This window comes from Coturnix japonica, chromosome 1 (assembly GCF_001577835.2).
Source record: "Coturnix japonica isolate 7356 chromosome 1, Coturnix japonica 2.1, whole genome shotgun sequence".
Lineage (NCBI taxonomy): Eukaryota > Metazoa > Chordata > Aves > Galliformes > Phasianidae > Coturnix > Coturnix japonica.
In genome coordinates, this window is record NC_029516.1 from 18,976,436 (window position 1) to 18,994,806 (window position 18,371).

Below are 18,371 nucleotides of genomic sequence, written 5' to 3' on the forward strand. Positions count from 1 at the left end.
AAGATAACATTCTCAGACGACTTTGATTGTTTTCATTCCAAAATATTCTTCTTTTTTTTAATGAATTTATTTTAAAAAGTAAAAGACGTTTTTTGTTTTGGTTTTAATAAAAGTTATGTTTCATTCATATTGCAACAATATTTTGCATATCAGATCACACGTAAACGTTTTCTACAAATGTGTGGGTTTAACAAATTTGGTCAATCAACCATGTAATCTCAGTAGGAGGAAAGTTAAAAACAAGCTTGCTTTTCCTAGCACTTATGATTTGAAATCAACTTACTTGCATGACTAATAATGAATGTCCTCTTAGAAACTGTGTTCTGTATTGTTCATATTGCAGTAAGGGCTAGAAAGATGAACAGAAAATGAAATTTTACAATATCTGATTTCCAACATCCTCTTAGAAATAATAGGATACATAAGCTCTCTGATTTATAGTGTGTATGCACTGATGAGATATATGACTCAGGGGCAGAAAATTTTCTGTGATGGTCTTGATTTATAACTAAGAAATCCGTAAATTAAAATTACACTGATGTGATGAACTATCAGAGACAGCCATAATCACCATCAGCCTTAAGCATAGTGTTTGGTGAACTAGTAAAATTTGGGAACTCCGCATCGAGAATGAGCTTCCCTTCAGGCAGCCATATCACAGGAAGATTTAAATCAGTGTTTGATTTCTCTTCTTTGCTAGGAGTCTTGTAAATTATGTATCTAATCCTGGAAGAAACTATTAACACTGACATTAGTCAATTCTTTTTAGAAGTAACGGATTCAAAATGCATTAGTTCCCTTTCTTCTGACATGATAACAGAAAATGATTCAAGAAGCTTGTGGTATTTTCCCTAACTACAGCAAACAAATTTCAAGCTTTGCTGTAGGCCATGATATTTCATTAAAGAAGCCAGAGTTCCGTTGGTAACTATTATATAATCGATATATTTTTTTAAAAATTGCTGAACATAACCCCTGTGTCCAACAAAAAACACCGTCATGAAATGCACAACAGGAACAGTTAGTGCTATATATGATTTTAACTGCAAACAAAATATGACAAAATATATTGCCTGTGGGGTATTCTTCTGCCCACAGGGCAATAAACTTTAAACTTAAACTCCATCCCTGTTATCTGCCTGAAAATTGTTGATGCTGGGTTAAAAATAAATCACTAAGACAAGAGAAAGTGTTTGGGTTCTTCTATTTTTCTCAAAAATATACTGCCATTTTCCTTTATTCCATAAAGGGCTAGAAGTCAAATAGAAAGAGACTATCACGGGTCTTAGAAGAGTACTTATGACTTATGTTTTACAAAGCTAGTCCTGGCCTTAGCACTGGTCAGTAAGTACGACTCAGGATTTATTCTCCTTTACTGTCCAAATCTGAGTTCAGTATAGAACTTGTAGTCACTAATGACAAACGCTGCACTTGAGAGATCAGTCAGCAGTGTATGCAGACTGTGTACCAGCCAGTGAAGCATCTGAAACATGCAATAAAAATAGGATTTGATGATTTTGAAAAAAGGTGAAAAGAAGTGCTGAAGATCCAAGGCCATTGGAAGAACCCGAGAATAGTGACACCTTTTCTTCTTTCTGAAGCTTTTTTTCTTTGTTAGTCTTAGTAGTAACTTTTTTAGTGAAACAGACATCTTGACTGACTCTAAAGAAAAAAAAAAAAAAATGGAAGAAAACAAAAGCTGCTAAGAAAATTTCCTGACCTTGGATAATCATTTGTTCTTCATTAGAATGATACCAAATTGCCACTGAAGCAACCTCTGCTGAGAGGATTTTTCCCACATTGTCAGAGTGAGCAAAAGTCAGGATTTTCAAATGAAAAATGGGGCTGCAATTACGAACTTGGCTGTGAGTGTCATAGGTTTCTTGAGTAGAAAATTCACAGAGATTTTTTTTTTTTCAGCGTGATAATTCTGTACAGGGATTATTATTAGAATGAGATATTTATTATTTAAATAGTCACAGCCAACAAGACTGCAGAGTATTCTTATTAATTTCAGAAAGCAGAAAGGAGGTATTACCATTCATAACAAATAAAATGAATTGTTTTTGTTTAAAATTATTATTATTTTTTTTTCCCATAGAATTACCAAATCACAGAATGGTTTGGGTTGGAAGAAACCTTGAAGACCATCTAGTGGTCCTGTCATGGACAGGCTTTCCCTCACCAGCTCAGGGTGCCCAGGGCCCCATCCAACCTGGCCTTGAATGCCTCCCAGGATGGGGCATCCACAGCTTCACTGGGCAGCAGTACCAGTGTCCCAGTGCCATCTAACATCTATCTTAAATGTCCTCTCTTTTGTTTTAAAACGATTTCTCCTTCTCCCATCACAATCAGACCATGTAAAACATTGCTCCCCCTCCTACTTATATACTCCCCTCAGGTACTGGAAGGCTGCAAGGAGGTCTCCCCAGCACCATCTTGTCTGCAAACTGAACAAGTTCAGGTCCATCAGTCCTTCTTCGTAGGAGATGTGCTCCAGCCCTTTGATCATCTTTGTGGCTCTCCTCTTTCACATTAAAGGAAATATGCAATAATATAACAATATGAAATCAGAACCTTTTGTATGTATTCTTGAAAAGCTTTGCATTCAAGTACAGAACTTCAGAGCTGCACCTGTTGTACTTCACAGTGGTGTGGCATTTAGCATAAACAAACATTAGTGGGCATTTAGATTAAGCACGACCAGCAGCAAATCTTCAGTGAGTTGCTTTGTGAGGTAGCAGTGTGAAACATAGTCCATCAGCATTTTTTTTTTCCCCAGTCCTTTCCATCTTTCTCCTCTCCCACACAGCAATTTGTATATGTATTATAATTTAAATACTAAGCTGCCCTTTAAACCTAGAAGCAAAATGTTCATCTTAAAAGCTTAAAAATGGTAGATTAAATAATATTTGATCATTGTGCATTTGTGTTACATAATGGCAGTCTGCTACTAAATTAAAATTCATTAAATAGAAAATTAATAAGACATTCAGTACTTTTGAGATGTTAAAAGAGAATAACCAACAGTTAGTAGTACATTACTGTCTGATTTTTTTTCTTCTGTTTGCTTTCCTGTAATTTCTCTTCAGTTCATTATTAATATTATTTCTTTAGCACACTCATCTAATATTTATTTCATCCTGATAAATCCTCAACCATATTCTTTTCAGCTGCGAAAGATAAAAAGTGAATCATTTTACCCATTTCCAAAATGTTTCATCACTGCTTTTCATGGTGATATTGTGGTGTTTCTTACAGTTAAGACAGGGAATGGAACATGATGGCTTATCTCACTGTAACTTCACTTCACAGTGAACAGATTTAGTGGGGAGGGGGACAATAAGATGTGCCAGGAGTGACTGGGACACAAAGGGAGGACTGCAATAAGGATTTCAGTAACTTGGTAAATTTCCCCTTTTAGGGTAAGCAGAGGCTTTGCAATGGTTAACTGGGATTTGCATTGCCAGATACTACTGCTGCAGTGAATTCATGAATGGATAATGTAATTCATCTTTTCCTCATTGCTGTTACCTCAGCAGCAAAACTGTGACTTCACTTCCAGAAGTAGAAAGCTGGAAAATGTCCCAGTACAAACAGTGAGAACAATCAACCTTCTGAAAGTATGTTCGCAGGGAAAGGTTGAACAGCGTAGGATTGTTTAGTCTTGAGAAGACTGAACTGGATGGAGTTATGCTAATTTCTTTCAATGCTGAAAAGATTAATCTTGAAAATAATGTATTGTTAGTCATAGTTAATTTGGCTGTTAGAAAAAGTGGATTTGAATTGCAGTAAATGAGTTTTAATATGAGCATGCAGGAAAATTTTAAATATGAGGATAATTAAGCATTGGATTGTGCTGCCTGGAGGGCTGGGCAATCTACATCACTATGGGCTGGCTGGAGCACGTGATCTGTGCAGATTGATTCTGACATAACTCATTTAGATGTGGGGTCAGAGGAGTACTCCAGAGATCTCAGTCAGACATGATATCTTAAGGTTTCTAGCTTTTGTTTGCTTCATTTGATTTTTTTGTAATCCCCTCCTCTAAGGCAGATTTCTTATATGCCTTCAGCAAATACTGGAAAAGACACAAACAACTAGACTTAACACATTAGTTTCTAAAGTGAATGCAAGATTATATATTTAGCAAGAGCTCTAGAAGAATGCTGAAACAGATTTATTACCTTATAAACTTAGTTACTTGCCTAGATTCCCTATTGCTTCTGTCCCTCAGGTTGTGTATTCCATTAGTAGGTAAGGACAAAGATCTTTCACATTTTTCACAAAGATCTTTCCATCCACACATAAGTCTCCAGACTGGTCTTGTTTTGTAATGGAAGAATACATAGCATTTCCCAAATTATTATTATTTTATTTTTTTTACTGTTTGTCTGTTGTTGTTTTGTTTTGTTTTGATTTTATGTCAGTGTGGAAAAGCTTACTACTGTGACAGTGGTGATTTCTCTTACCCTACCATATCTCAGCAGAGCATTTTTCCCATAGTAAAAAGCAACACAGAAACCCTACTCTTAAAACTGTTTAAAATGCTTAAGTATTACTCTTATAAATATAAAAAGTAGTTCCTTAAATAGGCATTCTTTAAAACCATAAAGACAGTCTAAAGATATTTAACTTTTATGAAGATGCATTACAGTGTTTCTATTTGTCTGATCCAGTTATGATTTGTTTTTTCTTTTTTCTTTTTTTTTTTTTTTTTGTGTGTGTGTTCAAAATATGTAGTACCTGAAATCTGCCATAATGTGCTACAGAAGAATGCAGCTAAAGGGTTCTCAAGAGACTATTTAGCCCTCTCATAAAGATAGTAGCTTGTCACTCCAAGGATGAGGACTTTACTGCCTCTGAAGACATCTTGTTCCATTTTTTAACTACCCTTATAACTCTGAAGTATCTTAAAAATACCCAATGTTAGTTCTCATTGCTGTAATTTAAGCCTTTTACATATCTTGTTCACTGTTCATTGAGCACATCCTCATCCTTTTTATGCATTTGAAGATGGTTGTTTTACCCCCTAGACTGAATAATTTCTCTAGGCTTTACAACCTGAGTTTATTCAGTTTAGTCCCACAGATCGTGTTTGCTAGAAACATATGTGATCTTTACTGTTTTCCCCTGGACTTCACATTTGATTTTAATTCAGACAGCCACAACAATCCAACCTTCATAAAGTGCTCTGTCTGATCTCACTAGCAGAGAATGTAGGAGAAACTTCATTTAATATACTTGCTGGTAGAGAGTAAATGAGAAAGATTATTTTATCTGTCCATGTTTCTCAGGATGGCATATGGCTTTTTTGGGGGGAATATTTATTATTGATTCATCGTCTGATCTACATCATAGCTCTGACATCTCAATTTATGAAGTGCTGCTGTCTCTCTATACTTTCTATCTTGTAAGGCTTTATCTTGTTAAAATGCTTGCTCCTTTTTTTTTTTTTTTCTTTTTCTCAGATCCTTTTCAGTTCAGCAGTGTTACGTGGATTAAGTACTCTGACCTTCATTGTAGCTCCAACCTTATTCTATCCAGTGTTACTACTCAAATTTCATCACTATATATTCTGTTCTATCATCCAAACCTAATTAAATGTTTTTTACAAGCATTAAATAAAAGCATACTGAGAACAAACACTTTTCAGGCCCCATCATATACCACCCCTTCCATTATGACAGCGAATCAATGACGTATTTTATCTTCCTGCAGTTTTCTGATATAATTCGCACTCAGCCCTTCGGGGCTAGATCTGTTTCAATAGGCTGCTTATGACTGAGAGTGTAATTTGAGATGGTGTCAAAAATCTTTCTAATGTTAAGATAAATGACAACTACCCGCTTGTCTCTCATCCACGATGCCTGTTATCCTCCCACAGAAGGAAATGTGACAGCTTATTGTTGACAGATCCCTGTTGGCTGTTATTTGTCTTGTTTATTTGTTTTATCTGTTTTCAAAATGTGTTTGTTTATTTCTTTTGGGAATTTTCTGAGGATTCTAGTTAAACCAATAATTCAGATAATTTGATAAATCCTTGAGTTTTTGTCCCCTTTTCATAGCATAAATACTATATTTGTGTATGCCCCATCCCTGGAGATGCTCAAGGCCAGACTGCATGGGGCCCTGGGCAGCCTGAGCTGATGGGTGGAAGCCCTGGCCACACCAGAAGTCTGGAACTGAGTGGGCTTTTCAATTCCTTCCAACTAAAGCCATTCTATGATTCCATGGTTTACAGTTTGCAAGTTTTCTGTACTTTCCCATATAGTCTAAATAGTTTTCCAATTCCTCAGTTAGTTATTTGCGTATCATAGAATAAATCTCAGTATGCTTAGTCTTTATGAAAGTTCCTGACTTCCTGAAGTGATCTCGTTTAGAATGTTTATAATTCTTTCCTTATCAACAAGGATTATTTCTCTCTCCCTCACCCTTGGTAAATGCACTGGGTAGTGCTTTCTCTAGCTTAAACTTCTTCTGCATTGACCTGATTTTTGCAGAAATAATTTTCCTCCTAATAGCTACTTGGGTGCTCTGTTTGGGATTTAGGATGAGAATAATGTTGGTAACATATTGGTGTTGTAGCTGTTGCAAAGTAGGGCTAAAAGTAAAGGACATTTTGGCTTCTAATGCTGCCCTGCTAGCAAGGGGGCAGAGGTGTGCACAAGGAGGGACAGAACCAGAACAGCTGACCCAAATAGGAAACCCACAGAATAAAACTGGAGGAGTTGATTGGGGGAACTGGTGCTTCTTGGAGTCTGGCTGGGCATCAGTTGGCATGTGGTGAGTAATTGCATTGTGTATCACTTTTTTTGCACAAGTTTTTGTTATTATTATCCTTTTTCTTTTCTTTTCCATCCTATTAAACTGTCTTTATCTCAACCCACAAGTTTTACCTTTTAAAATTCTCTCCCCCATCCCACTGGGGCAGGGGATTGAGCAAATTGCTGAATTGGTGTTGAGCTGCCTGCCAGTTTAAACCCCAACACACATGTTTGTTTTTTGCCTGCCATACCACTAAGTCTCTCTGCAGAATTTTCAGTTCAGTTATTGACACTTCATTCTTAGCTTCAGCAGAGGCTTGGCAGGGAGCTCTCCCCCTGCTGCTGAAAATCTTAGTATAAATCACAGTCTGTTGCCATTTCTGAAATAGCTCAGACTTTCAGACTTTCTACATGTGATTTTGTTACCTGGATGAAGCTATATTTGAGAGCTCTCTGTGATCTCCTTTATTTTATTTTATTTTATTTTATTTTATTTTATTTTATTTTATTTTATTTTATTTTATTTTATTTTATTTTATTTTATTATTTTTTATGTAGTGCTGAAAATCTAAAATGAGTAGAATGGAAAGATGTGACTGTTCCCTAAATGAAGCTGACATAGGTGGCACGAACTATTATAGTGTGAGCTACCTTAGAGGAATGTCAAAATCTACATCTCCATGTTTAGGACTTTGCAGTGCTTCAGGGTAGAAGACACTACATGCATTAGCAGCTATTTTCTTTAAAAAAGGTTAGGCAAATAAATCAGGAGTGTTTTAGTGATACCTCTCTTGAAGTGGGGAAATAAACTTGATCCCCACATTTCAATCAGACTTTTCTGTTCCTCTGTCACAGTCAATTATGTTACAGTGCTGCTGAGGTGAGGGCACCTTTGATCAAAATTTCAAGTTCTTCACTTTGCTTAAGTGCTTTTTGGAGGTTGAGGGTCATAAGATCACATGACCTTCCAGCTCCGTTTCCTGTTATTCTTTGGGTCATCAATGTTGTGCTTCCTGTCTTGTTGACAGTTCTGCTTGAATGTAAATATTTGCAAAAAAAATATATGTTTGGCTAATTTATGGTTTAAAATAAATTAATTAATCCTAGTGATAAGAAACGTGATAATAAGTCATCTTCTTAAGTACTATTAAATATGTATAAAGTTAAGCCCTTGTTGACATAACTTCACTGAAGTTACTGGACTGATCTAAAACTGCATGAGTTCTAATGCAGGACATCATAGTATCTAACAAGTAGTCCATCATGAAAGTGTCTGGGGACAAAATTTCCTCCGTGACTAAAAATATGTAATGGTGACTCTTTTTTCCCCTAGAAGATAGGGAACCTTCAGTGAATTAGCCATCAACTCAAAGATGAAAGTCCTTTGCATTCAAATGGTATTTGTGATTAACTCCTTGTCTTCTTTCTCTCTACTCTGAGCAGTGGAAGTGAGTGACATCCTTATAACAAAGCTGAGGAAGTATGGGATAGATGAGTGGACGGTGAAGTGGGTTGAGAATTGGCTGTCTGGCAGAGTGCAGAGGGTTGTTGTTGGTGGTGCAGTGTCTGGCTGGAGGCCTGTAACTAGCGGCGTCCCCCAGGGGTCTGTACTGGGTCCAGTCTTGTTCAACATCTTCATCTACGACCTTGATGAGGGGATAGTGACCACCCTCAGCAAGTTTGCTGATGACACGAAGTTGGGAGGATTGGCTGACACTCCTGAAGGCTGTGCTGTCATTCAGCGAGACCTGGACAGGCTGGAGAGCTGGGCAGTAAGAAACCGGATGAGGTTTAACAAAAGCAAGTGCAGAGTCTTGCACCTGGGTAGAAATAATTGCATGCACCAGTACAGGATGGGGGAAGACCTGCTGGAGAGGAGCTCTACTGAGAGGGACCTGGGCGTCCTGGTGGACAACAGATTAACCAAGAGCCAGCAGTGTGCCCTTGTAGCCAAGAAAGCCAATGGCATACTGGGGTGTATTACAAAGAGCGTGTCCAGCAGGTCGAAGGAGGTGATCCTCCCCCTCTACTTGGCCCTGGTGAGGCCTCATCTGGAATATTGTGTCCAGTTCTGGGCTCCCCAGTACAAAAAAGACAGGGATCTCTTGGAAAGAGTCCAGCGGAGGGCCAATAAGATGGTGAAGGGCCTGGAGCATCTCCCCTGTGAGGAGAGACTTAGGGAACTGGGTCTGTTTAGCCTTGAGAAAAGAAGGCTGAGAGGGGATTTGATCCAGGTTTATAAATACCTGAGGTGTGGGAGCCATAGTGGTGAGTCTGGTCTCTTTTCAGTAATGCGTGGGGATAGGACTAGGGGTAATGGGATGAAAGTACAGCATAGGAAGTTCCACAGAAATGTGTGGAAGAACTTCTTTACAGTGAGGGTGACGGAGCACTGGAACAGGCTGCCCAGGGAGGTGGTGGAGTCTCCTTCTCTGGAGATATTTAAGATCCGCCTGGACGCCTATCTGTGTACATTGTGTAGGGAGCCTGCTTTGGCAGGGGGGTTGGACTCCATGATCTCTAGAGGTCCCTTCCAACCCCTACAATTCTGTGATTCTGTGAGAATCCGAGCACCATTGAGAATGAAAGGTACCTACAAATTGATGGGAAATAGCACCATGATAGTGATTTGAGGCTATGATTGACAATATGAATTCTCTCTAGTTTATTTTGTAGCATTTTCCTTTCAAGTATATTTTTTGCCCTTGACTTATTTCCATTCTACATGTGCTTGCTTAAGTGTTTGTAAGTTTAGTCTGTCAGCTGTTCTCTAGAGGGATAAAATCTGTCTAGCAGACTGAATGCAATGATCATTATATTCAGACTAATAATGTATTCACTTCGGTCAAACCAGTTTCAGTTCAATTTTGGTGTGTGATGGTTCAGATGACTTGATTGGACAAGGTACATTAGAGACTGGAACTTTTACTCTGAGAGTAGATGCATTAGACAATTCAAAAAACTAAATATTGGACTAAATTGCCTTAACTCATTCATTTGCTGTGCTCTTCTGATGAACCTTTTTGTCAGAAGGGAAATACTTCCAGAAACTTGAGACAGAAATAAGTATAGCTCTTAGTAACAGCAGCAGGGGATGTTTCAGGCCTTTGTCATTTTTTATAAATAAGAATCCGAATAAAAGACATATAAAGTTGTATGTGAGAGCTTGATGCTTCTGAAGATCTTTGCTAAGTAATCAAATAAGATGTTAACCTGCTCCTATTTTTCATGTAGAATACACTGCTTATATTCCTCTGTTCGTATTTTGTATAATTCTATTAATTAGAATAATATTCATAAACACGTATTTTTCATTTTTAGATACATTTCTAGCTCTGAGATAAGGCTTCAAAAATGGAAATTCCTGCAATTGATAGTTCAACATAATCCAAAACATTAAAATACTGTCCAGCTAAGTCCTTGATATAAATCCTCTGAAGTGTTTTGTATTATCATCCTTTGGTGAATTATGTAATTGATAATTATTTCCATTATCATAAAGAATGAAAAACAGAGCGTTCTTGTATACTTAAATGGTTCAGAAATTGTATGTGACCTATTAACAGCATTTTGATTGGTCTCCTTCAGTTGCTTGGAGCGTTGCTAGATGAATGAGCTGCTCAATTGTTGGAGGAATGTAGGTGCCAGGAATGTAAATGTGCTTTTTGTAGAGTGGCATGTAAATCTCATCTTGTTTGATCCCATTTCTCGAATCATTAATTTTTAGCTTTGTTATTAGATATTAGAGAAAATTGTATTTGTAATGTTCACGAAGGATAGAGGTGTTTACACAATTTTGATATGAAATGGTATTTCCTCTGTGTTTTGATGGTTTAGTGAACTGTGAACCTTAGCGCTGCAAATTAAAGCAAATTGCCACTCCATCAGGCAGATATCTCACATAAGGATGATTTTTATGTCTGTTTAAATAGCAGTGAAGCCATTCTCTTTCTGCATCATGATGTATTTTGTAGAAATTGAATATGTGCCTTACAGACATGCTGTCACAATCTTTCAGATATTTTTACTGTAGTAAGTATTGGAATACTCGAAAACAAAACCTCATGATAGGGGAAAGTAAAGTACTCCATGACAGCACATCAATCTATTAGACACTGCAAATTCATTGGAGCCACTGAAAGTTGATAATAATGATTATTAAATTAATTACATTAATGGTAATAAATACAGACCCAGCCAGCCCAGTCCATCTCATCTAAACAATGTATTTTACAATGAATTTAGTCTTGTCATATGTCACACTGTAGTGAAAAGCAGCTAGCAGATGTCACATGAAAATGAAAGTTACAAAAATAAATCTTCTACAATCCAAGTTTGCCTAAGGCTGCTTAAAAAGCTGAGACTCACACTGGCCTAGCAGGAGCTGAGAAATATAAAGACTGATAAAGACCAAGAGATTTTGATCAATAAGGGCTGAAGAGCTGCATGACTTTCTCATGTTTTCTTTTAATGTCAAAAAAAAAACCCAAAACAAAAAAACACAACCTTTTGTCATTCTATTAATTATTATTATTATTATTATTATTTGTGTGTTTGTGGTCATGTCTTCCTTGTCATTTTCATTCTCCCATGGGAATCCTGTTTAAAAATGTGTGACTAAAATTAAGCTATTCTGATATTTTGCAGTATTTGAACTTATAAATCACTTTGGGGCAGGTTTTCCAAAGCATTTAGATGATAAAAACTGCATAGGGAAACAGTGGGATTTTCATAAACAGATTAAGCATGTAGGCTCCCATTTAAATTAATTAAGTGGACTGAATAGTTTCCCTGTGGTAATTTTGAAAGTTCCACTGTTACGTCTTTCTGTCCACTTAAAAACAAACAAAAAACAAATGAACAAAAAACAAACAAAAACAAAAACAACAAAACAACAACAACAAACAAAACAAAACAAAAAAACCCCCCTGTTTTTGGAGGAAGCTAAGCATCCAGAAACTACTTTTGAATTTGATGACAATTACAGGTATTCAGCAGTTCTGAAAATTATACAGTGTGCATGACTGTATGTTCCAAAAATGTCTCTGATGATCCTCCTCTTCCTTGTATATCAACAATTCCTACTATCATATATTGTCTAAATTCAATCTTAAAGAAGATGTGGGTTAATGATTGCTGTAATCTATGAATAGAAAAATAATGACGCAGGTGAATATTCCTCACAGATTCAAGAACCCAGGAAGTTGATACATACATTTGATAGCTGGAAAAACAGATAGAGCTTTAAGAGCTTTGTTGTAATAATGACTTTGACCATATTTCTTTATTAAATTCATATCATAGAAAAAACTAAAAACTGGACCAAATGAGGAATGCTGCATGTATGTGTAGCTGGGAATTACTGCAATAACCAGAAGTAGCATGGCTTTTCAGTTATCTGGATTGCTTCTGTCTGAAAAGAAAGCAGAAGGTACTCCCCAGAAGGACATCTCAGTCTTCTTTAATCATTACTCAGTTTAATCATTAATCAGTCCCTGATCAAATGATGTCCTTAGATGACTCAAGGGACTCACTGTGTTGCCCATGTGAGCATGTTTGTCCTCAGTACCATGTGGTCACTTGTTTGCCCTTTTGAGTGTCAAGTGAAAGCCAAGTCTTACACTGTGCAGGAGGGACAAAAGAGTCAAAGAGCCAGTCTACATGCTTCTTGTATATTCAGGCTGTGTAATACTGTAACATGGTACTCAGAGGAAGGAAAAGAAGTCTGGACATTCTACATTGTGATTTTCTCCCAAATCTCTTGAAAAATGACTGGAAAAGTAAACCTTTGAGGCCAAAATTAGCCTTCTTGATAAGCTGTCCCTATTCTGTCCTCCTCCAGAAGGAGCTGAAAACACTTTTGATGTGTGAAGTTTTGTTACTGCTATTTCACTTATAAATAAAACCTCTAAATTTAATGGAAGTGCTAAGTACTTAATAGACAAGAACAAGGCAAGTTCTTCATCCTTGAGTGCTTACCAACTAACAAAGGAATAAAAGATGGAACATGGGAGCATGGCAGAGCGAATGTGGTGCCTGTAAGAAATGATTTGCTCTGCCAACTGCTCTGGATCACTTGGTGTGACCTCTTGCAGAACGCACTAAGGGTGGGCTAAGGGTTGCTGGCACTAATTTGAGTGATAATTTTAAGCAATGGACACTTTAAGTCCATTGGTTTCCCATACAGATTTTATATGGCGGGAGTATGCATGAAGAATAGACAAGAGCATGATAAAACAACAACAACAACAACAACAAAACCCACAAAAACACACACACACACACACAAAAAACAACCCACAAGAAATCACATTTACTTTGTTAATGCTCTGCTGTGGAGAAATTTGCAACTTCCAAAGGAAGACTGCACTGTGTGAGTCTGCTTTATACTACAAAAAATATCTTGAAATTTTTAAATTGGGAGAACTAAAGTGTAGCCATGACTTCTTTTTCCATTATAATTCAGAAAGAAACATATGCTCATTTTGTCTTCTAGAAATGAAAACAAAACTCCTTTGTGAATTTTCAAATTCAGAAAGTAAAAAAAAAAAGTGTGAAATACCAACATTCTTGGAAGAGGCGGCATTGCATTTTCTATACAGTGGTGCTTTTTTCTGGCACTTTTTGTTCTGACAAAACGGATGCAAAGAGATTTCAGTCTTTTTCTTCACTATACCAGAAACTTATTTGAAACTCTTGTACCCTTATTTTGTAATTAAATGGTTGAGAACTAGTGGAACTTATATTTGCATATGATTAACTTTTAAAGCGCTGCGTACAGGGGTTTTTTGCTTTTAAAGCAGCCATGAGTCAATAAATATCCTTATAGATGTCAATTTGGTCAGCAGTAAAGAGGTAAATAGAAACTAATGACACTCATCAAGCCAGTGGCATGAATGATTTATTGGACACAATCATTTAACACTTTCATAAAGTCAATACATGGTGAAGAAACAGGTTTCTTATTATGGTAAACTGCATTTGGACTGTCAGCATGTAGTGATTTATGACAAATGTGTGGCCAGGATTAGGATATTATAAATGGGAGTGAATAGAAGGCTCATTAATTTTTTATACCCGCAGGTAGAAGACATGCAGTGGGCTAATAGAGAGCACACTCATCCGGCATCTGTCTGCAGCCTACCCTGTAAAGCTGGGGAAAGAAAGAAAACCGTGAAGGGGATACCCTGCTGCTGGCACTGCGAGCGCTGCGAAGGATACCAGTACCAGGTGGATGAATTCACTTGTGAACTTTGCCCCATCAATAAGAGACCGAACGCCAACCGTACAGATTGCCAGCTTATCCCCATAATCAAACTGGAGTGGCATTCCCCGTGGGCCATTGTGCCCGTCTTCATAGCTATCCTTGGTATAATTGCCACCACCTTTGTCATCGTGACATTTGTCCGGTACAACGATACTCCGATCGTCAGGGCCTCTGGACGGGAGCTCAGTTATGTGCTCTTGACTGGGATTTTTCTCTGTTATTCCATTACTTTTTTAATGATTGCCACACCTGATACAGTGATCTGCTCATTTCGGAGGATCTTCCTAGGACTTGGCATGTGTTTCAGCTATGCTGCCTTGCTTACCAAAACAAATAGAATTCACAGAATATTTGAACAGGGTAAGAAATCAGTCACAGCTCCCAAATTCATTAGTCCAGCTTCCCAGCTGGTGATCACTTTCAGTCTCATATCCTTGCAGCTTATTGGAGTCTTCATCTGGTTTGCTATTGATCCACCACACACCATAGTAGATTATGGAGAGCAGAGGACTCTTGAACCAGAAAATGCCAGGGGAGTTCTCAAATGTGACATTTCAGATCTGTCTCTCATTTGTTCCCTTGGATACAGTATTCTCTTGATGGTCACATGTACTGTTTATGCTATTAAAACAAGAGGGGTTCCAGAGACCTTCAATGAAGCAAAACCTATTGGATTTACTATGTACACAACCTGCATAATTTGGTTAGCTTTTATTCCAATCTTTTTTGGTACGGCCCAATCAGCAGAAAAGGTAAGTGATAACTTTGCAAATCAAATACCATACTCTCCTTATTTTTTTGTCTTACTATACTTGTAAAACTGCAACACTTTCACTCAAAAGATTTAGCAGTTCTGAGTGCTAATTATGAACAGTCTCAGAATTCATAGGAAATAAAATATGTGATTCAAATGGTAGGTTTCCTGCATTTCAACACAAGCTGTTGAATGTGACTGTGGGTAATAATGTTTTCATTTTCTTGCTATATCCTTGCATTAAATGACTGTTTCTGTTGATGCTCATTACTGCCCTTTCCTAATGCTCCAGCCTGTTACATGAAGCACTATAAATCTTTATAATCCACATATCTGGTAGCAGTGGTTATGTTTCAAAAGCCCAAGAAGATCAACGTACATTTGTCAAAAATAATGAAGAAGAATGCTGGGACAGAATGAAAACAATTACTATTCCCTCTGATTGACACATATAATTTAAATAAGATAGGAGGAGTGAATGAAGCATATGTGAAATTACCTAAGGCATTTATTATTGTCTCAGAGGGAAAACTTTTTCCTGATGTTTTAATGAGAAGTTCAACATTGCTTGCGTGGTTATATGTTACTCCTTTTTTAGTTGGCACAGTTCTTTGCTGGTATCAGTAATGGTGAGACCATACAAATCATATCCTTTAACTCTTCCCTTTTTCTGTTCTAATGGGAAGACAGAGATAAATATCTACTGTGTGAGTTTGTAGTCAGCTGATAGTGGTGAAGAGAATAAGTTAAGTTAGGCAGGAAAAAGCAATAATAGCAACATCAATCTTCTGCAAACTTCTGCAAAAAAAAAAAAAAAACAAACAAAAAAACTGCAAATCTCTAAGAACTAGAAAAGTCATAAGAAAATAAAGTCATTACTCCTTTATATAAATTATTTTCCCTTCTCTTTTACCAGGTGATTTTTATAATATTTTTAAGTACATATATTAAATTTAATTAATTTGGTTGGAGAAGTTAGCATGTATCCACTTTTAGTTGCTCAAGAGTTTAACATGTTCTCAGTTAAGGTGACACTCTTGCTTGTAAAATAAAGAAATAGACCCACATGTATTTTTAAAAAAAAAAAAAAAAAAAAAGGTTATTAATTCTGTTAATTCACATGGATGAATTGTATGGTGAAAAGTGTGTGTGTGGTGGAAAAAAAAAAAAAAAAAAATCCACACTAAATATTGAAGTAAGCAGGCTTACTGAATTGGATAATGTTTGATTTCCACAGCTGTTTGTATTAAATCAGAATAACTGAGTAATGAGATAATGACATATAATAGACACACTGAAGATTAAAAAAAGTTTGGTATAAGAAAATATATTCAGGTGCATTGTATTTAAATTCTGAATTTCTGTGTGTGTACTCAGGTTTAAGTCGGAAAAAGATTTCGTAGTACATTTGTTTGAACAGCTTGGTCGAGTAAGTTTTATGGTAAGCACCAGTAACAAGTAGTTCTGAGTATTGAAACACAGAAAATATTACTTGGCTGGAAACTAGGCAGTGAGGTCTGATTTATACCATTGCTTCATCTCAGCTTGTAGAAAGGGATGATTTGGATTTGACATCTATAGATGGGATTAATTAAAACCTCTTCTGCATTTGTCATATGAAACCTAAGACTAAATACATGTTATTCTAAATCACACAGCTTCTACACTAAATTTCACTTCTTAGTTGCCTTCTTTAAAGATGATTTCTTATTCTTCAGATAACAACTTTCCAGAAAAGAAAAGCAAATTAATATGCTAATACAGTAGTTTTATAATTCAAATAATTCTTTTCACAATGTTTCTACTTTTGGCTGTAAATAAAAACATATTTCCACACAGAGTATTACAGACATCATCATAATAGCTCATGCATTCATACAATCAATTGTTTATTTGAAGAGGAAAAAAACTAATAACTTTTAGTGAACAGAAACATATATTGTCTGAATGTACTCCAACTTGAAAGGGACCTTAAATATCATGAAACTCCAGCCCCCTTGCCATGAGCAGGTTACCACTGACTGGATCAGCCTGCCTAAGGTGCCATCCAACCTGGTCTTGAGTGCCACCAGGAATGGGGCATCCACATCTTCTCTGGGCATCCTTTGCCAGTGCCTTACTGCCCACTGAGTAAAGAATTTCCTTCTAACATCTAAATTAAATTTCTCCTCTTTTAGTTTAAAACTGTCATCCTGCCACCATCTACCCATGTAAAAAGTCAGTCTCCCACCCTGTTTAATTACTGGAAGGCTGTGTTCATGTCTCACCAGAGCCTTCTCTTCTCCAGGCTGAACAAGCCAAGCTTCCTCAGCCTTTTTTCATAGGAAAGTTGCTGCAGGTCTGGAGCTCTCTGTTGTTTCTGGAGTTCTCCAGACCCACTCCAACAGCTTGACTTCTTTCTTCTGCTGGGACCCAAGCAAGGCCTGGATGGAGCTTTCTCAGTATTATACAGCCACTAGAGAAGCATTTTTAAACCAAGCTAATATGTTATTGAACATCTTGAGATCTCTTATATTGTTATTCTTGAAGGCCTTTTCCAATTTAAATGATTCAAAATTTTATGATCTATTTTGAAGATTGAAGAAATTAAATAAAAGCAGACATTTCTTTAATGTTTACATGCTTTCCGTTGATTTTAAAATCTGTTTTTAATGCGTTGAATTTGTTTAGAGAGAATGAGCAAGCAATAAGTTGAGGAACTTCAAGTACTTTTCAAAGCAATGGTTCCTTTTTTGAAATGTTGACTGTAATAACATTTAATATAGAATTTGTTACAAGCCAGGTGTATTTCAGAATAGCATTTAATTGTGCTTTTGAGTTTAAACGTATTTCTTTTGGAATAGAGTAGGCAAAAATTCTCCAAAGTGTTTTAAAGCACTTCTGTTTTCTTAAATATTAGTAGAACTTTCAACAGTAGGAGAAATCATTATGTGTATTTGGAAAATAAATTTATATTAATAAACTATGCTATGAACACAGAGTAAGTAGAATGCTTAGAGAATCATTTTTATTTCACTATCAGGATATTTCCACTGATATAAGTTCCACTGATATAATTTCCACTGAAAATAACTAAGTGGTAAACACAGGTATCTGGATCCAAAATTCATAAATAATTATGGAAAGGTCATCTTTATACTTAGTAGTTATTGAATCATTTTCCCCATATATAACGTTTCTCAAAGACTCTGGATAGAATGTACATGATTCTAAACCAAACTATGATTGTTGATATCTGTCAGACAACAGACATGCATGTTGAGGAACGTGTAAATAAACATAAGTATTTTTCTACAGACAGTCTGCTGTATCTTGCAACCAAAATCATTCTATGATTCTGTGGTCTTGCTGATGTTTTGGTTGTGTAACATGGGCTGGGGAAAATATCATTGCTGGTTAGTATATCTGAATTAAATACCTGCATATGCATGGTGTGACATATCCATAAGGGAAAACATGCTAAAAAGTTGGTATAACTTGAAAAGACTGAGTAAGAACATTGATTTATAGTCTTGACATGGGTAACGTTTTTAATAGCACTTTCCAACATATACCGTTTCTATACAAAATTTATGTAAATTTA

The 18,371-nt window shown here is 36.5% G+C and overlaps 1 protein-coding gene across 2 annotated transcripts in view; it reads left to right on the forward strand.

Annotated features, from left to right (window-relative positions):
• Positions 1 to 18,371, forward strand: part of GRM8 (glutamate metabotropic receptor 8) — a 314,741-nt gene that overhangs the window by 263,383 nt on the left and 32,987 nt on the right. For both annotated transcript variants that reach the window (XM_032442703.1, XM_015852739.2), the window contains exon 8: positions 13,851 to 14,786. In XM_032442703.1, the coding sequence (XP_032298594.1) occupies positions 13,851 to 14,786 (936 nt within the window). The remainder of the gene's footprint in view (positions 1 to 13,850; positions 14,787 to 18,371) is intronic.